Genomic DNA, 21,573 nt, shown 5'->3' on the forward strand with positions numbered 1-21,573 from the left:
ACTGAAAATAACTTATTTTAATTATAGGCTCACACTTACCATGGGCAATGATGATCCATCTTCAAAATACATCTAAAAATACCCAAAAATAAAACATGATGCCTTATCATGTCCATTATAAAAAGAAAGTACAAACTATACCCAACAGCTGTGGCATTTAAAAACACAACACAGTAAGGACAGGCATTCTCATCTAAAAGAGACATTATAGCCTACTCTAGTCAGAATAGAACAATAAAACTTCAAAATGTTCACTCCTTAAGATACAAGTCAGTTTCTCTTTATTTAAAAAAAGTGTTACATTAATACAAGAATGCTTTGCATTAAAAACGTGCAAAACATCAGTAAATTTACACAAAGTCTACATAAAAATTGTTCTTTACTACCAATCTCTAGGGCAAGTTTTACTGTTTCTGTCACATATTAAATGTACAAGAGTAAGTATGCGAAGCCAATCAAGGCGTGCTTTTTAATGTAGAAAACAGACTAAGGAATTGCTAAGAGCGCATTTTTATGTCACCACAAACCTGGAGAAGCAGCACTACTTGTGTCTAATTAATTAATTGCTAATTAATTGCTGCTAATACAAGGAATAATTCCACTCATGTCTCTAAGCAGTGGCCTGAAGGCAGGGTGTGGTGATCACTGGAGAAGCAACAGCTCAGTCCTGAACAACACGCCCACGATCACGGGATGCTTGAGAAACAAACTGAACAACACGCCCACAATCACGGGATGCTTGAGAAGCAAAGGTTTTCTTACTTATCGCAGACGGAGCAGTGATGGCAACGGTCTGGTTTTATAAGTTGGCATCTGTCACAATATCGGATTGCTAGGAACAAAGAGTTCACTTAGTCTTACACTTAACAAGTCATCGAAAATGCAAGGGAATGGCTTTTTTATCAACATTCCAAATTTAAACTCTAAAAAGCATACTGAATTTAAGTTTGATTCAAAGAGGGGGGAAAAGGATACTCAACCCATTTTAAACACAGAGCATGAAAACACTTGCCCAGAGACAGACTTCTCTGGAGAGATCTTCCAAGAGCAGGAGAGCTCCTGGTGAAATTTGTCTCTGGAGTTCTCCATCCTCAGTAAATACAGCTCAAGGGGAAGATGTGTTCATTAGGACTGGTCAACAGAAAGGGTCCCTCAGCAGAATCAATGTATTCCTGTGACCAACTGGCTGAGGATACACCACGGAGATGTTCTCTAGAATGAGTATATACACTCTCTGGTTGCAAACACTGGAAAAGGTTTCACACCTGTTAGTTATTTAAGATTATAAACAGGTCCTGGCATTTCCAGCCAAGGATTTGTGTTCTTGCAGGTAACTCTGGGATCCTATCCTCACTAGCACAGGGAGCACAGTCTACCTGGATGGTTGATTCTGAGATGGTGTGTTTCTCTACACACACCTCGCTGGGCACCCCAATTACAGTGGACATTGTGTCAGACGTAGACTCTGTATGGCTCTAGTGTGAGCTAAAGGTAAATGCAAATTACAGAGGAATATTAATGATTATTGTAAATTTTTGAAAACATTGCATATCTTATATTTAAGAATTCTCACCTTGGTCTAGCCAGATTTTAAGTACTCAACAAATGGGCTAAGGGGTCACGAGAGGCAGGCAAAAGTTTAAAGCCACAAAACGTGTCTGGGTAAGTCTTGGTAGTAATTATCTGTAGTTGATGTATGTTGGGTTTTTAAGACAATGACTTAGTTAGATGTTAAATGACCTTAAAATATAAGCTAAGCAGGCTTAAGTTATTTGTATAATAGTTTCCATTTTAAAGACAGATAGAAATACCTAAATTATGTTTTATACAACTCACACAATTACTGCTTTAATATTAATAAAAAATATTTGTGAAACTATTAGTTTTACATCCCCTGTAGATAATTGTGTCCTTCACTACAAATAGGAAGGTTCATAACTAAAATCTTAATGGCAAATTTTGTACTACGGAGGTAAACTTCAGCAGCCCTTTATGTGATCACCAAGTCAGGACCCAGTAGGAGGGACAGGACTAGAGTCAGTTCTGAGATCTCCATGCCATTGTGTGACTCACAGTCTGTCTTATGGAACTGTGCAGGAAAGATTTAGTAGCAACCTAAGCAGCAGCAACAGCATTTTCAAACGAGTGTTTGGCAGTTTACAGCTATAGAGATGCTTTCTAAGTGTCATTACTCCTCATTGGGGCGCCGTCCCAGTGCCCTTGTTATCAGGGCTTACCGCCAGACATCGTCCTGGTGTAGATGGGAAGGTCTTTGGCTGCTCGCCTCAGAACTTCCTGATGGGCTTCTCCTCTTGGCTCTCTCTCCAGCAATTCTTTCTCTGCATAAGAGAGATGGAACTGAGAAATAAATTTAAATTTTAATCAGTATTTTCAAAGGAATGGCAACACATTTGTCAGCTCTGTTATACCCAAAGGTACTTATAAAATATAAAATATTAATGGCATTTAGCATACTCAGGAAGGTTAATAGAGTTTTAAATCTGGACATGTCTGTTAAGCTTACAGACAACTACTTTATGAATCTTAAGAAAGGGATGATGATGATGATGATGATGATGATAATGATGATGATGATAATAATAATAATAAAGAGGCATATAAATTATTATACCTATTTCCCAAGTGTTTTTAATGTGAAAGGGAATGGAATGCAAAGGTTGTTAATAAATGTTTGTAAATTGTTTATAAAATGAATAATTCTATCAAAATATTAATTAAATAATAGATAAATTGGCCCAGTTAAAAATTCATGCCTCAACAGTTAAATTTTTTTATTTGGATACCATTAGAAGCAAAAGGAGAAGACAAATCAATCGGATATATACTTTTACTTAGGACATTTGAACTTAGGCATAGTTGTTCCTAAAGATCACCTCTGGCAATCAAATAACTAAGTATTCACTTTATTGCTTATACTGACACTTTGGTTCAACTAATCAACCATGCTTATTTGAGAAAAACAAAATTGTTTTGGCTTCTACTGAATGACCACATACATATACAAAAGTCTCAAAGTTGTTACTGCACAAATCCCTACAAACAAGTCCAGAAGGTATGTACAACCACAGTGATGTGCTTAGGAATATCCTTTTCTTCCTACTCCAGTACTTATACTCTTAACATATCTACATAGTATTATATTATGAACATATCATAGTATTTTTAGTTGCCACATTCCCTCAGCTTCATTTTAGCCTCAGCAATTTCTCACATTTCCCTCGATTGTTTATGCAACAAGCCTGGCCTTGATCATACAGTTAAGGAGAGTTAAAAGATTTATTTTGTTCATATAATGCTTCTCCAGTATGTATGTACATGTAGCATGTGCATGTCTGGTCCCCTCAGAGGTCAGAGAGTGGCATCATATCCCCTGGAACTGGAGTTATTAATGACTGTAATCCACCATATAGGTGCTGGAAACCAAACTCAGGTCCTCTTGAAGGGCAAAGTCTCTAACCACTGAGAAACCTCTCCAGCACGAGGGAGCTTTTTGTCAGGGGTTTCTACTGTAACCTGCCCCAAGTTCCTCCTTTTCGGTTCTGTGTTCTTTTGAGAAAAGTTTGTTCATGTATAAGGAGTGGGGAATTTTTGCCTCCACTCCTAAAAGATGAATTATTTACAGAAATTATTTAGAAGTCTTCTATAGGACAGAGGTTTCTGTTCTATTGCTTATCAATTTAGTCAACTGTTGATTTAATTAAGGAGTCTCAAAGATGTTTATTGCATACTCAGATGCTTTTGCTGCTCCAATTGTCTGATCTTTCCACTGGGATTTCTGTCATTGGTGTGTGTGTCCCTCTGACACATTCTCTTATATCTATTTTTTTTTCTGAGTACTTATTTTCTGGCACTAAAAGTGCCCTTGGCTTACCCTCATTATTCCTGTATAATCCTAAAAGTAATCATTTCTCCAAAACACCTACCTTCTTCTTACTGGTGACTGCAACAGGAACCAAGATCTGAGCGCATTCATAGCTCTCAGACTAAAGTAGGATTCAGTTTTAACCATACACACAAAAATAAAATCATGGTTTATAATTTTAAAAGGACCAGAAAACTCAGTATATATATATATATATATATCCTCATTAGAATCTAAAATGTACAAATTAAAACATAGAACATTTTTATCTACTAAGTTGCTAACAGAGTTTCATAATAGTAAGCAATGCCAAGAGTCTAATATAGCTTGCAGTATTGAAAATTACTGCAATTATTTTGGGTAACATATTCTCAAGCAACTGAAATTTTCTTGATCTAATAATTCTACATCCACGAATTTTTAATAAGGAAATAATTTAAGATGTAGGTAAAGTTCTACATACAAACACGGTAATATCAGCACTATATACACTAAGAGGTTAGGGTTAGCCTAAACATTTTAATAAGGAGCATCACTACATCAGTTATCACATATTTCAGTGAGAATATTATGTCACTGTGAAAATTAGACAAATGGGCTAGAAAGATGACTAAGTGGTTAAATACTCCCTGCTCTTGCAGAAGACCCAAGTTCAGCTCTTAGCGCTCACACCAAAGTGACTTGAAAGCTCCTATAACTCCAGTTCCTGGGTATTTGACACCCTCTTCTAGTCTCTGAGGGCGCCTGCACACACATGAACACTCATACACAGATGTGAAGTGTTATCAAATAATATCATCTACCTCACACAGTTGTCTGAACACACACACACACACACACACACACACACACGGTTTTAAGTAAAACACCTAGCAAAGTCTGATCAACTTATAAATTCATTGAGATTTATTTCTATGTGTGTACTAGGAGGCTTGTTGTCATGTCCTATGGTGTGGTTACAGAAATCCTGAACATGATACAGCAAATTCATAAGTAGGAGATGATGGTGTGGCTCAGAGTGGAAGCCTGAGTTACCACTGTAGGCACCGGCGAGGCATAGCCTGGAGCTAAGTTGCTAATTAGATATGGGATGAGGGAGGAGGAATAGTCAAGGATGACCCTAATGGTTTTTGGCCTGAGGAGTAGATGATGTAATTGCCATTACTGAGATGGGACCACTTTAAGAATATTATCAGAAAACTCGGTAGGAGATCCTAATGTTTTCAGATACATTGAATTTTTTTGTCAGGTGTCAGAGAGATAATTATTGATGAGTCTGGAGTTCAGAATCAGGTCTGGCCCAATGTATTCATTTGAAATTTATACTATTGTCATACTATTATAAAGTTATAAAATTAAATGGGATCCCCACTTCAGTTATGTAAAAATGAGGTCTAGAAACCGAACTCTGGGATGATTCCATTTCTGCGAACTTCAAGAGATAATCGCTGCTGGTTCGGATGCAAGCTACAAGGAATGAGTGTTAGAGCACGAACCATCCTGGGGTGGTGCATTCAGGAAGCCACGAGAGTTAAGAGTTACAAGAACATAAAGCAGGAAGTGAGACTCAGACAAGGATAATTACTGCCAGGCAAGGGAGACAGACTTTTCCCTGTGGGAGTATGTGACGTCACAGAACAGACACAGCACAGATGAACATGCTAAATTTCCCTTTAGATGAAGCACTCTACTTCAGGGTGGAGGATGGACTTCTGCAGGTTCTGGGAAAATTATAAGTAAAACTGAATTACCATGAAGATTGTAGTATGTCAGACAATAAGAGGAAGGGACAAATGGTGAGAGAGTGGAGGTGCAGGAGGTGACCAGACACAAGGAGACAGAAATGATACAAAGAATCAGAGGGATAGAGTAAGGGGGAGTGGCAGACAGAGACAGGCAGACCCCAGGATCCTGGCCTACAGACCTGTGGACAGCAGAGATATCTACTAACGTAAGAAGTAGGCAGGCTAAGGTTTAGGGAAGGATAAAATGGCGATCTGTTTTATAGTTTGGATCTAAAATGTCAGTGTACTACCCAAGGTGGAATGTTGGGTACACAGAGGTACATACATTAGGCTCTCAGAAGTTACCAGATTCGGGGATAGATGTGAAAGTTATCGTGGATGAGGTCACTCACCCAGTTGATTGAAGTCAGCAATTTTTTTTCAAACCTACACAAAGGCCAAGATACCTTGAGAAAGATTAGGAGAAAGGAATGAATAGTGTATGAAGAAGGAAAAAACACAAAGAAAGAGGGAAAAAGGTGGGGAGTCAGAGACAAAAGATGGTCTGCAAAACACTATGGTCTACACACACTGTTATTTCTGGGCAAATATCTGTTGTTTGAGTCTTAACTTTTTTTTCAGGCCAAAAGCATAGTTTTTGGAATGTATGATCACAGATTCATCTCAAACTGATTGCTTTAGGGAACAATCTACCATGATGTCTTTTCTTTTAAACTTGAACTACTAAAAATGTGCTTCGATATGCACAGCAAGGTTTTTTTTTTTTTTTATTTAAGTCAACAAACTTGTATTAGAGTAAATGCCAAGAATACAAAAGTATGTAAGGTACTGTCTCTTGCTCTAACATCATGTAATGAAGTAAGAGATCCAGAGATGAAAAGTATATATTTTAAAAATGTGAATCTAATTTAGTCACTTGCTACTACGTAAGACCTTCTGTAGCAGCGATTGCTAGCTGGCCCCCAATAACCATTCCTGCCTTTATTGGCTCTCACAACCATTGAAGATAACGATTACGTTCCCAGGCTTCCATACGAGATAGGGTCACATAATGAAGTTATCTAAATGCAAGTGGAAATGGAATCAGTAACTTGAAGCAAATGTCACTGAAGAGAAAGGGCACCTCTTTCCTACTGTCTATGGACTGCTGGCTCTAATATATTCATGATGTCTGGAATGAGGGTTACATCCTCGGCCAAGAAGTGGCTCACAGAATCCAAATATCATGTGACAGAGCAATAGGATAGAAGGAGTCTCGGTATCTGAAAGCTGTGGACTAGCTATGGATGACTTGAATCCTGAGATAATAAATTGAGTTACTTATTGTTGTTTCTGGTGATTGCCAGACAACTAATATGTTTGAACTACAATAATTAGTATATAACTGAACTAAATTGTCTGTCTGTCTGTCTGTCTACTATCTGTCTGTCTGTCTATCTGTCTATCTATCTATCTATCTATCTATCTATCTATCTATCTATCTATCTATCTCTTTATGTATCTCTCCATGTATCTATGTATATTTCCATGTTATGTATGTATGTATTTATGTATGTATATATAGATACATATGTATGTATCTATGTATCGATCCATGTATCTATGTATTTATGTATCAATCTATTGCCTATCTCTTTCTGATTCATTTGGATGCTTGACACTAAAGTACAAAGGAAAGCATAGAAGGCTTGCTAGAATAATTCTATCAGATAAGAAAGTAAGGACCTAGTAAAAATTTCAGTGTTTATTAACATACAAAGATTTTTTAAATCCCCAAACATCACTATAGTCAATACATTTGAAACACTAGTGAAAAGAAGGAAATCCATTTTCAGAAATTAATATTACATATTGCTATCTGTAGGATAACTTTGCTATTGTCTTACTTATTAACTTACTTCTTTTGAAGGATTCATGGGCAATGTAAAAATGGTTTTCCAGTATGACCAGATAAACATTGCAAAAAGTAGATGATAAGCCATGAGGCACACAACTAAAATGAGAAAAAACATAATCATCACTGTGACATGCAAGATTTTGCTCAAATTATGGTATGCACAAAATATTCAAATTTACAATGACGACAAACCAAAAATATTATATTTTAATATATTACATTATATTAATTCAAATAAATACAACTCTTTGAATAAAAACCCAAAGTTAGGAAGATTTGATTTTTTAATGCCTCTAAATATATCAGTACATATATATCCATAAATAGAACCTCCTCATCTGTAGTTAAAGACATCTCTAATTGGTTAGTTAGTCTTATGTTGTTTATATAGGGCAGCTATAGAAGAGGAAACACAATATTAACCAAATTTAATTAACCAGACTTTCAGGCTTCATAAACTTTGCTTAAGAGAGGCAGAAAAAGCAAAGCAGTTCCCATCTGAGAACCGTTTGCCTGTTTGCTTAGCTCTAGTTGACACTAGTGGCTTTCCTTGTTATAATGACAACATGTAAACAGGGACCATCTGGATGAAGTGATTTCTGTCCACGGGGGTTCTGGTGCCTAATTTATTACACAGAATAACTGTTAAGACCAACATCCTGAGTACTTCTTTAAAGGATATAAACACACTTTATATGTTCTTTTAAAGGCTGAAAGTACTACATGAATTTCAAATAATTTTGTACTACTGATAATAATTCTGTCTGAATACTATATTAAGACAGTTCTAAAATAAATAATTACAGAAAATGTGCCAGTTCAGAATATAGGCATGTTTGAAGGCTAGGGATGCAGGTCAGTGGTAGAGTCCTTTCCTGCAAGCACCAGGTCCCCACTCCTAACAAAAACAAAGTGAGTAAACAGAATATGACAAGTTTGATATCTTACAATCTCATTAGCAGTTGTTAATTGTTCTGGAGAAACATGATGTTTGTATTTGTGGGGTCATTTACAATTTGGTTGCTCTAACATAGAACCTAAACCAGCATAATGTAAGCACAGGCAGAATTTCATAAACTCTGCTTATAGATAGATAACTAGTTACAGGGTAGTAACTGAAGCTCGGACTGGAGTTTGTTCATCTCCTTGTGTCTTGGAACCAATCAAGGATCTTGGGAACAGTCATAGCGACTGCAGGGTTCTTTGCCAAGTGTGACAGATTTTAGCTTTAGAAAAATGAGATGTCATTAACTCTGCCATATTACCATGTTGTCAAGGAATATTTTTTTAATCTCAACCAAACACATGTCTTATTGAACTGTTCCTAAGACATTATATTTGCAATCATAAATATTTTACCTTGTTCACCAATGTTTTCCATGGACACTGGAAATAGAAAAAAAAAGAAGAGATAGGTCATATAGGAAGTTTGCATAAACAGAGAGTTCCAAAGACAAAGGACATTAAAATGGACTAATGACTCAGTTTTCCTTCAAATCAACATTCTTGGAATATTCGTTCAGCTTTATGTAGAGAACAGGCAAGCTTTGTGGACTGGGGGTCATGGGTAGGCAGGCAGCTTCTGTCAATATTGCTTCAGTGGTGTACCTCACCCAACAGAGCAGTGTTCCTCAAGCATGAGCCTTGTTGGCCTCTGTAGATGACTGGTGTATGGGCCTTCAACTATAGAGCTCAGATTAAAAATAGCATCCTCCAGGCCCATTACATTTCCTGAGATATTTATTGGTCTTTATGAGCAAGCAGCCAGCCACCTGGTCAATTCTGCACAAAGAACCAAATGTCTGTGCTTACAGCACACATACTTCCCATACTAACAACCATGGCTCTAGTTGCTTTGTAAGCAATATTGAGGGGCCCAGAAAAGCGTGAGGGACCACTATGCCTCCCAGGCTTCCTCTGAAGAAAGCAGCTGGATGGAGACAAGTCACAGACAATCTGAAATAGGCTGAACCAAGAAACTGTATTCAGTAATCCACACAATTTCTTTACCTCTTCTGTTTGGCTATGCGTGTGATTGGTTTGCTATGGTCGAGTAATTATACCTGCTGATGGTGATGTCCTTTGGAGTTTGGGCCTTTCTCAGCTGTACCAAGGGGAGGTCTCATTTTGTTATGTATTCCCCCACCCACCCCACACTCAGTTTTTCTTACTCTAGAATGAAATGTCACTGCCTTTCAACAGGCTGCAATCTTTGCAGCATGTGACAGAGTTTTAGCAATGTCTGATCAAACCTACCTCTTTCCTAAACATCTCTAGAGCTAGCTTTAGAGAACAGCCTTTCACTTCGTTGAGTGGTTCTATTCCTGAGTGGCTTCGAACTGTGGTATCGAGATTTCTGCTTAGATTTCCATTTCGCAATGGAAAATAAAAACAGAAAGACAAGACCTCACATGGATAACATTATTGAACTCCTTTAAATGTCTCTCTGGTCAAATGTATCCTTTCCATAGATACCACCTACTACAGAGACACATTGAGGAAATGAACCCTATCCAGCCTTAATTTGTAAGCAAGCTTGTAGGACAAAGCCATCTCCAAGCCAATACTGCCTGTCTGGCTCATACTGGAAACGAGGAAAGAGCTCCGTTGGTAATGTCTTGCCTGAAAGCATGGGCATCTGAATCCAATCCACAGTGTTCACACTGAAAAAAATAAAAAGGCCAGGTTTGCCTTGTAAATTCAGTGCTGAGAGACAGACACAGGTTTGAAAACTTAAGGTAGACAGCTCTCAGAAATAATATCAGAGGTTATTCTTTGGCCTTTGCATATGCACACACAAATGTGCCCATGCATCTGCACACACATAAATGAACCCACACATACAAAAAGTGTAGCCATAATCACACACACACACACACACACACACACACACACACACACACACACACACACACATCGTTTCCTGGATTATTAAGCTTGCCATATAAGTTCGTTTACAAAGGAGAATCTAGTCAGAGTTCCCTTTCAGGGACTCCCTGAAGGAGCTTATCTAACAGCATAGGAAAGATTACTCCACACTGCTTTGTTCTCTGAAGTGCTGGAAGTGACCACCACACCATCCCATGCAATGTTCTACAGGCCCAGACTTCTCTGCGCTCCCAGGGACTCCAAACTGATTGTAACCCTTTTCTATATCCCTGGACTCCAGCCCGTCCATAGAGCTACGGTGATCACCATATACAGCAAAGCAGAGCTAAAATTTTGGTGTTTAAGCAAAAAAGTAGTACTTTTTCTTAGAGGGTCCTCTTGCTCTACAATTAAACTATTATCTTTTAATGCTTTCTGGGGGGAACTGACGTGAAAACCTTGGTCAAACGTGATTCTCAAAATAAATTTGGCATTGGATTCATATAATAAGCTGATCTGTGAAGGACAGGGAAGTTGCTACAGGATAGAAACAAAGGGAGCGGAGGAGGCTCCAATCATGTAGAACTTAAGCTCCAAACACACGGGTTTCCCCTGGGCTACCATGGGAACCAGTCCTCACTCCACATGCCTTGACACTCTACATCCCACAATGGACCCCCACATAGCTCTAAGAAAATTTCACCTTTCAATTAAAAAATAAAACCACATTTTGAATATATCTTATTTATATTTCGAATGTTATCCCCTTTTCCAGATTCCCCTCCACACCCCATATCCCATCACCCCTTCCCCTGATTCTATGAGGGTGCTCACCCACCTACCCACTCCTCCTGCCTCCCCACTCTGACATTCCCCTACACTGGGACATCAAGCCCTGGCAGGACCAAGGACTTCCCCTCCTACTGATGCCTAACAAGGCCATCCTCTGCTACACGTGCAGCTGGAGCCATGGGTCCGTTCATGTGTACTCTTTGGATAGTGATTTAATCCTTGGGAGCTCTGGTTAGTTGGTATTGTTGTTCTTATGGGGTGGCAAACCCCTTCAGCTCCTTCAGTTCTTTCTCTAACTCCATTAAGGACCTAGTTCTCAGTCCAGTGGTTGGCTGTGAGCATCTGCCTCTGCATTTCTCAGGCTCTGGCACAGTCTCTCAGGAGTCAGCTATATCGGGGTCCTGTCAGCATGCACTTCTTGGCATCAGCAATATTGTCTGGGTTTGGTGGCTGTATATGGGCTGGATTCCCAGGTGGGGCAGTCTCTGGATGGCCTTTCCTTCAGTCTCTGCTCCACACTTTGTCTCCATATTTCCGCTTGTGAGTATTTTGTTCCCCCTTCTAAGAAGGATTGAACATCCAGACTTTGGTCTTCCTTCTTCTTGAGCTGCATGTGGTCTGAGTTGTATCTTGGGTAATCTGAGCTTTTGAGCTAATATCCACTTATCAGTGAGTGGATACCATGGGTGTTTTTTTGTGTGATTTACCTCACTCAGGACGATATTTTCTAGATCTGTCCATTTGCCTAAAAATTTCATGACCCTATTAAAAATGGGAGACAGAGCTAAACAAAGAATTCTCAACTGAGGGATTCTAAATGGCTGAGGAACACCTAAAGAAATGTTCAACATCCTTAGTCATCATCAGGGAAGTGCAAATCAAAACAACCTTGAGATTCCACCTCACACCAGTCAAAATGGCTAAGATCAGAATCTCAGGTGACAGCAGATGCTGGAGAGGATGTGGAGAAAGAGGAACATCCATTGTTGGTGGGACTGCAAGCTGGTGGTAAAACTGCTCTAGAAATCAGTCTGGCGGTTCCTCAGAAAATTGGACATAGCACTACCTGAGGACCCAGTTATGCAACTCTTGGGCATATACCCAAAAGATGCTCCAATATACAGCAAGGACACATGCTCCACCATGTTCATAGCAGCCTAATTTATAATAGCCAGAAGCTGGAAAGAACCCAGATGTCCTTCAACAGAGGAATGGATACAGAAATTGTGGTACATTTACACAATGGAGTACTACTCAGCTATTAAAAACAATGACTACACGAAATAAAACCACATTTTATACTAAAATGTAAACTGATGTTGAAATCATCTCCCTGAAAACCAGACCAAGACTTGCACTGATTTAAAATAAAACCACCACCATGTCCTCTGAGGTTGCAGGTGACTGGGCTCTGGCCAACATCTTCAAAATCACATCTTTGCGCTGTCTTGTTCCTGAGGCCACTGTGCTTGTTTGGAGAACACAGGGCTTACTGTGTCTTTTTGAATATAAAAAGCTCCTCTGGCACCAATCCCTGTGTTCCTTCCCATCCCTCATGTGCAAGTTGAGTGTTAGTAATCACCCCCTTCTGTCTGTCTCTTCATTCTTTTTTTCCTCCCTCGGTCCTCTTCTGGGTTGTTCCCTGATATTTGCAGCCTGGCTTTATAGTTTCATTGACATTTTATCTAGGCTAGGCTTTTTTTCTATCTCTCTCTAAACACTCAGTTCATCTCTCAGAACTGTTCTGAGAATTAAATTAGAAGAAACAAACGCATTTGGCATAGAGGCTGGCGCATATTAGGGGCTCATAGTCGAAATGTGGATAAAGAAGCAGCCAGAGAAGCCAGGAAAGACATTACCCGTTGCTCAGCGCTAGCAGTTTTTCACACAAAAACGGGCCAGAAGCACGGTGAACTTGGAGTCCGGAGTGGTGGTCTGAAAGCTGCTGTAAAGAGAAAATGCAAGTTGCCCAGGGCTGGATTGGAATAAGATCTTTTCGGGTGAAAAGGATAAGAAAATGTAGCAAATCACCCGCCCGGGAAGGGCAGGCTCTCCTGAGCATCCTCTTATGCTGCCCTACTGGGTCTGCCCTCTCAGGGCATTCCCCTGAGGAGCTGAGGTTACAGGAGCATGCCAACGTCCCCAGCTTGGTGATCTGTAATTTATTTCTTTAACCTATCCCTCCTTTCCTCCTGACTTGCCCCTGATCTGTAGCAGTGACACTTGGTTATTTTATCAGAGCCGTTGTAGTAACAAAGTAGCTAGCATGGTGTCCTTAAAGAAAGGCTGCAGGAAAACCCAAGGGCAAGCAAGATTGGCGCCTTGAAGACTTTCTCCTTGGCCACCCCCTCTCTGTGTCTTCGGGACTTCTTCCCTCTCTTATGCTCTGCTTTCAAACGTCCTCTTCTTTTACAGACAGCACACATAATGGATTAGACCCTACTCCAGTGACCTCGTTTTAGTTTAATTTAATCTCTTTAAAGACTTTATCTCCAAATACAGTCACATTCTGATGCCCTCAGATTCAAAACTCTAACCTAAGACTTTTGAATGGAAACATTGTAGCTTACAATGTCCTGCAAAGTCAGAGGTTAGTTTTAATAGGGCAAAGGCTCTAGAGAGATGGAAGAGAAACTGGGGTTAGTGAGGGTCAGACAATAATGGTGGTACTAAACTGATTTTTAAAAAGAAACATCTGTTGAGTGCTATATGAGGAACATTTGAACTTAATCTTTTTAAAAGATTTATTTGTTTTACATATCTATTTATTTTATGTATGTGAGTACCATGAGTACACTGTCACTTTCTTCAGACACACCAGGAGAGGACATCAGATCCTATTACAGATGGTTGTGAGCCACCATGTGGTTGCTGGGATTTGAACTCAGGACCTCTGGAAGAGCAGACAGTGCTCTTAACTGCTGAGCCATCTCTCCAGCTCCTTGAGCTTAATCTTAAATGTTCTTCACAACTAAACCTTCTAATAGTCTATGAGGTGGGTTATATCATAGTTTTAAAATATGAGAGTTTCTTCCAGAGATAAGACAACTTTTTAATGGCGGGCAAGTTATAAGATAAACAGTTGAGATCTAACTATCTGATCTCAAATTCTCTCAAGAAGGTCATATGGCTTCCCAGGACCTGTGATGTCTGGTGCCTCCTACCCATGACCCTGCTAGGCTTCTGATCCTGGGCAGATGTGATTGCTTCCTACTTCAGTTGGCCTTTATGCAACTAGTCTGCTAACGATCGACACCCATCCTACTTAGTTACTTCTCAAGAAGGCTTCAGAAAGGAGGGTACAAAGATAAAACCCCTCAATTCCTCCTCTAACAGCTTGCATAAAACATCCAAAACCAGACATTATATACTTTAGCCACCATTAAAATATCCCAATAACCATATTTATGGGCACGGCCCGAGTTTACAATTTACTGAGCATTTGCACTGAGTGAGAGCTATGCTGCTTGGGCAAGACTGGGTTGGTGGTGACAGACACCAGGGCTGTCCTAATGTTTGGCGTCACCAATGCTGAGGAAGTCTGGGCTGGCTGCCCTGACTTAGGATTCCCAGTTTTTACACTTGTGGAAATATTAAATCTAGAACTGGTCTTTTTCCTGCTCCAATAGCAGGAAAACATCCCCATTTTTTTTTTTTTAATCACAGCAATGGCCCAACTTGAGATCTGCCTCCTTTAAACATTATAACTGCACAATAAAGCAATACACTGGGTTACTAGAACGCAGTCATCCAATCTGCCTGAGGAGTTCTAACCTGATGAATGCACGCCATTATTCTGCGCTTCTCCCAAGTTCTGGAAACCACTGAACTTTCTACTCCCCATTTCTCTAAGTCTGGCTGTTTTGCATCCTGGGGTAGAAGTATCCATTCTCGTGATTGGCTGATTGCTCTCAGCATAATGTTTCCAGGTTCATGCATGCTGCTGGATATGGCAGATTTAACATCATCGCTCCAGCAATTTGATGGTCATTGGATTGCTCTAAATACCTATGTAGCTCCATTCTACGGCTGGTATTAAGACCTTAGTTAACACTAGTAACATATTCGTTAACTGTACTTAAATGGTTGAGAATGGGCACATCTTTCAGTTCATCTGTTCTGAGAGGGAAGCCAAGAGGATTTTATAACTCACTGCCACTTTCAAATTCACAAGGAAAAAAAAAAGTGATTTCCAGTTACTGACTAATGAGTGAAGAGACACGGGGAAATCTATCTCTGGGCCAGCCCTTACATATATGGTTCCTAGTGCCTGCAAGCTGTGCTGACTTCATCGTGAGGTGACTTCTTTATCCTGCATACACTTGTTGGGCCGTCCGTTTTCTACATGTGGCCACAACTCAACTTCATGTTCAAATAACCCTGGAACCTTTCCAATTCCAACCCTCTTTCTTCTCAATGTCAAATGTTTGTTCTTAAGGACCAACCAGAGAGGCCATGAGAAATTTCTGTGAAGCATGGACTGGAGAGGGATGCTGGACTCTCACCGATGCCAGCTGGTTCCCACGTGAGAGGCTAGGAAGTTAGAAGGGCTCTATATCCTGAGACATTTCTTTATTAGGACCAAATTGTTATAGTTGGAAGGATCATGCTCCTCGCCTTGCCCAGTGTAACTGCTCATTGTCATCTTAGCCATATTTACATGCACATCTTGTCTTAGCTACTTTTCTATTGCTGCCATGAAATGCCACGTCCAAGGCAACATATGGAAGAAAAGGTTTATTAAGGCATTATAGTTTCAGACGGTGAGTCTATGACCACCATGGTGGGAAACACGCTCAGGTATGGTGCTGAGAGCTTAGATCTTAACACACAAGCTCAAGGATAGATAGACTAACCAGAAATGGCATGGGCTGTTGAAACCTCAAAGTCCACCCCCAGCAACACAATTCCTCCAATAAGGCCACACCTCCAAATCCTTCTTAAACAGTTCCACCAACTGGGGACCAAGTAGTCAAACATATGAGCTGATGGGATCCATTCTCATTAAAACCATCGCATGTACATATTGTTAACAAGCAAAATTCCTATGTCTATTTCAATTATTTTATTACATTTGAAAAGTATACAAACAGAAACAATTTTTGTCATAATTTTTGAATGTCATTACATCAGTTTTTCATTATCTCGTATGGTAACAATTATCACAGAGGAAAAATATGTTATTTTTTCCTTTCTCACTACCAAACTCTAGCTATTTTATACATTAAGAAAAAGAAACAGCGCTTCTCCCAGGAAACACACGATATCCTAAAACTACCCTCGCCTCAGAATTGTAGCCATCATGAAAAGTATTTACAACCAAGGAATACATGCAACATAGTTTAAAATTAAGCCAATATTTCTCGGTTCATAAAAGCTATTTGACACTTAGGTATCCCACTTAACAGCTCTCCGGAGAAAAAACTACACAAGGCTATAATTCTAACTGCTGTGTCCATGGTCCTCACTGGAACAGAATTTACAAGGCTGCACTTGAGCAGAGAAAGTGTGGTGTGAGATGCTAGTGCCCTCACTAACTGCTACTGAGTCATGGCTCCTGCTAAACTTCAGGGGACTCAGGCTGTGCACCGGCTTGCTCTTCAGTGCTGGACCACTGGGAACTGTGATTGCTTTTGGAAACCCCCCTGTCATAAGGTCACAAAGTCCTTTTCGGGGCGTTATATGATCATTCTTTGGTTCTAGCTTCCACTACACAATGTCTGTTCGTCCCATTTATAGCAGATCGTATCCCTTACTCTACAAATCATTGCCCTACAGGATTAGCAGTCTACCCTGCATCTACTGCCGCAAACAAGGGACACTCACTTGAAGTCAGAGCAGGTTTTCTATCGTCAACGCAGCTCAGAGATGCAGGGCTGGGTACTACAGCAGAACAGAGCAATCTTAGGCAAAGCACCAGTTTCCATACTGGATGTATCCCTTAGTATATGTGGGAAGTTACTGGACTGTTTTAAAGAGGGCAGTCATCAATATTTGAATGGAATTTCATCTTTGCTTAATCTATTCCCTGCTGGGATAGACCTTCACTTTGGGTTTCTAGGATCTTCAGCTTGCAAACACTATAGAAGGTTTGTCATTCATTCATTCCTTCATTCATTCACTCATTCACTCATTCATTTACGAATAAATTATGTTCAGGCTTTGTGTTGTGGGTCAGGACCTACAGCCATAGTGTTAATTTGCTGTGTACCCATGGTGTTAATTTATGTTCATGGATTCCATACTTTTCTCCACCAACTCCTGCTTACCCACGATCATGGTGATGCAACAGCAATTATGTTTTCGGCCTCCAGCATGCCCAAAGGCCAGCATTCTCATAAAGGTGTTGGTAACTGGCTTCCCCATTGGTGAGGTAAGACTATTCACAACTCACTGCCCAAGAGTTTGCTGCTAAATCATGAAAGGGCAAGATAGGGAGTCTTGACACATTTCTGGGATGTCCCTGGGAATGTTCTCACTTGGACACCTATTATAAGCACCTCTGGAATAATATTCGACCCAAATTCCCTTCTTTGGAAAACTTGTACAGTGATCCTTAGAAAAGTAACAGAGAATGTATTATTCAGGAATCCCATTCCTAGGTAAAGAATTTAAACCAAGAATGCAAATAAGGGTTTGTGCACACTGTGTATGTAGCACTAACCCCAACAGCTGAAGTAAAAGTTTGACTCAAATACCCAGTGACAAACAGAATGCAATATATACATGCATGTGGATAATATGCCTAGAAGTTTTATCCAGACTTTAAAAACAAAACTGAGCCGCATGCTACAATATGGATGTATTTTGAAGCTATGACACGAAGGAAGTAAACCAGCAACAGAAGGTCAAATATCATGTTTCCTCTCATAGGAGGTAGGTCCTTAGAATGTTCAGACGCCCAGCCATAAAGTTGAATGGTGATTGTCAAAGGCGGGGCTATTATTACTCAATAGGTACAGAAATTCAACATGGGCATTTATCCTAGAGAGAGATTGGTTACAGACTACCACTGAACTGGACATTTTGAAATGATTGAAATGGTGGATTTTATTTTATACATCTACCACAGTAAAAACCAAACCCGCCTATTTCAGCGTCTACTCACAACCACAGATAAGTTAGTACTGGACTGTAGCTGAAGTATTCTCTCTTACCCTGGGAAATAATCGCACAGTATAAAGCAGAGAAAGACAGCCAGGCATCTCTGCTGGTGAAACAGCCCATTCATGAGTCTGTCCAAGTTCTCAGTGCCTGAGAATCAAAAGAATGCCCAGGCAAAACTGCAAACCCTACTCCCCTCTGACCTTTCCAAATCAATAGGAAATAAATTATGTCAGCACATTCTTAAGGTTGGAGCAAGGAAAGGGAGGAATCCAGACATATTTTAGACAGTCATTTTCAAAGCCTAAACAGAGTAACAATGTTAGTATTTTTAAAGGAAGATTTAGTTATCTGAGGACCACAAAAAATAAGGGGTAGGTGTCTGGACAATGCTGACTCAGTCTATGTGCTTCCTGCAAGTACCTCTTATTTTATAGATGTATTGGTTCATACAATTTACCCAGTCTGACGAGTAATTATTATACATGTGTTTTTATTATTCTACTACATCATCCTATGGATTCTCAAATAACAAATGCAGTTAATTCACTTAATTCCTTATTATACACATTCACACTCAAAGTCCAGACGGGAAAATTTGTTTATTTGCAACCCTAAAAAAAAAAATAGGTGCATAAGTATGTGTAAATAGATCTTTTCATGAAGGACTCCATATTCTGTGCTTTGGATGTCTACTGTTCCCATTGGGCTCAGTTCAACAAACTCGGATGCTATTGCTCACACTCCTAAAAAGGAAAGGACTGATTTTCTTACAGGAAAGAGTACCACCACTATGCACCTTCCAGACATGGTCACTGCCATGAAGTTCTTTGGTATTTCCTTTCCAGATATTAAGAGTGGAATGATCCTCTTTTGGAGCACTGTGCAGATCTTTCCCTATGCCTGACATGCATATCTTCTCGCTTAGTCCCTGTATGTCCTTCCAACATATATGAAATTGAGACCTTCTGCATTCTCCACCTTCTTGGTTAGTTGTCTCTGTTCTGGTTGCTGCTGTTGTTACTGTTTAGGAATTTGGGGGTGGAGCTTGTTGCTGTTGTCTTGAGACAGGGTCTTGCTACATTGCTTAGCTTGGCCTTGAATGTTCACCTTGCCTATCTGCATTCCCAAGGGCTGGTACTATAGGCAAATGCTCTATGCCCAGCACCCAATCCCTCTGGCCCTTTTACTCTAACAGATTACATAATCCTTTACCCATCATCTTTTCTCCAACTCCAGTGTGAGCTCCAAGACTGTGCTATTCAGCTTTTGTGGATTGAACAGGAGCCCAGACACAATCTGGGAAGAGGAATCTTAGCTGAGAATATGCCTTCATTAGATTGGCCTAAGTACAAGTCATGATTAATGATTGGGTGGTGATGGCCCAGGTAGATGTGGGTAATCCCATCCTTCCATAGGTGGTCCTGGGTTGTATAAGAAAGCAGGCTGGCAAAGCATGAGGAGCAAGCCAGTAGGCAGTACCCCTCCATGGCCTCTGCTTCACTTCTTGCCTCTAGTTTCCTCCTCTTCTTACCTGCAAGTGTAAATTGGAATAAACCTTTCCTTCTTCAAGTTTTTTTTTGTCATCATGTTTTATGACAGCTATAGAAACCCTAAGACAAAGACCAATCAATAGATGTTTGTGAATGAATAAATTAAAACTGTTCAAAATTTATGGATGCTTGAAATGCATTCGATCCTTGGATTTTGAAGTGACTTATCACAGGGTTAAGTGTGTGAGAATCTACAGTGATCGATACCATCTCCTCTGCTCTGGCTAACGTATCATTCTCAGTACTGTATATCTTAGTTTTTAAAAGGTACCTATTTCTGACACTAACTGTATTTCATAAAAGATCTGTTATAATGAAAGTCTTGATTAAGTCAAACTGGTCTCTGTCCTTCATCTTTTCCCATTCCTTGGCCTCCCTGGAGAAGCCCTGGATAATCAGTAGTCAGGGTTAAGTACATAAATCCCTGACAGTCCTTTTTCCTAATGCATGTCACATGGGGTTACCACTTAGTGACAAACTGGATCACGTGTTAGCCCTGCGATTCAGAGCAACCTTGGGACTATCAGCTGGAGACTCACAATTGGAACTGGTCTTTTTGCCTCCTCTATAACCGGTGGATATCTCATTACGGCTCAGCCAACTGTTTCCCAGCCTCTCCCACTCAAGTCCTGCTGACAGAGTTTGAGCCATGCCATCTCTACAAACCCAGTGAAAAGGCACCTGCAGGTTCCACTATACACCTCTTGGGACTGAGATAACCCAAGGGCCCCCAAAGGGATTGGGGGCATAATCCAGGGGTCATGGACATAATCCAGTCTGGATTTTTTATTTGTTTTAGTGTTGGGGGAAACCCCAGGTCTCAAACATGCTAAGCACTACTGTACCACAGAGTCCTTAGTATGGGTTTAAAGTCACTTCATTCCCAAAACACACTTCAAATGCAGTGCTATTTTTTCTTTATATACAAAATACACATGAAACAAAAATGTAATTTTAACTGCATGCTAGAAAACAAAAGAACTATTTCACTGAATCACCAGAGATATAAGGTTATTGAAACTACATGAAGTCTTCATACAAATTTTATATCTATTATAAGATGATCCTGGAGACTTAAGACCAATTCAAAGCCATTTTATGCTTTCTAGATAGCATACATTTTGTTTTAAAAGGCACATAACAGGGGGTCTTGCTTGTTGGTTAGGGTTATTTTATTCACAGACTCCCTGTGGGCATCATGCTTCTTGGTCGTAACAACAGTAGTGATGAAAGACAAAGAGGTCATTAACAAGTAATTAATTGTACAGTCCACATGAAAAAAAATTCTTGGGACACCAGGGAGAAGCATTCGCAAAGAATTTAGCCCAGAGGTATATACAGGAGCCTCATTTACATTCTGTAGTCAACAGTGTCTCCACAAGGAACAAATGATAAGAGGGTATACAAAGCCAGTGTTGATTCTGGCTCAAGAGTGTCTCTCAGACAAAAATGGATGTTGGAGGCCAGGATGCTGGGAAGGAAAGTGTGTTGAGGAGATTCCAAAGTGAGGGTTGAAGTAGGAGATAGAGTGGCAGTGTAGAAGATCAATATACATTGCATGTGTGTATGATACTTTCAAGTAATGAATTAAAACTGAATATGGATTTCGTAGCAGTTCCAAGCACTGGCATTATAAATTCAATTTGAGAATCCCAGTGAGATGAAAAGTCAAATAAAGAAAGGGCCACAAAGCCATGGCAAAAATGTGGTTATGATTTTGAAAGGGGAATT

At 39.9% G+C, this 21,573-nt stretch overlaps 1 protein-coding gene across 3 annotated transcripts in view; it reads right to left on the reverse strand.

Moving 5' to 3' along the window:
• ZDHHC2 (zDHHC palmitoyltransferase 2) overlaps nucleotides 1-21,573 on the reverse strand; it is a gene marked incomplete at its 5' end in the record, with an annotated part of 59,260 nt that overhangs the window by 29,230 nt on the left and 8,457 nt on the right. For all 3 annotated transcript variants that reach the window (XM_080928380.1, XM_080928381.1, XM_080928382.1), the window contains 5 exons: nucleotides 40-72; nucleotides 763-832; nucleotides 2,238-2,358; nucleotides 7,527-7,621; nucleotides 8,885-8,911. In XM_080928380.1, coding sequence (XP_080784506.1) covers nucleotides 40-72; nucleotides 763-832; nucleotides 2,238-2,358; nucleotides 7,527-7,621; nucleotides 8,885-8,911 — 346 coding nt within the window. The remainder of the gene's footprint in view (nucleotides 1-39; nucleotides 73-762; nucleotides 833-2,237; nucleotides 2,359-7,526; nucleotides 7,622-8,884; nucleotides 8,912-21,573) is intronic.

Source organism: Micromys minutus (genome assembly GCF_963924665.1).
Source record: "Micromys minutus genome assembly, chromosome: 14".
Taxonomy (NCBI): Eukaryota; Metazoa; Chordata; class Mammalia; order Rodentia; family Muridae; genus Micromys; species Micromys minutus.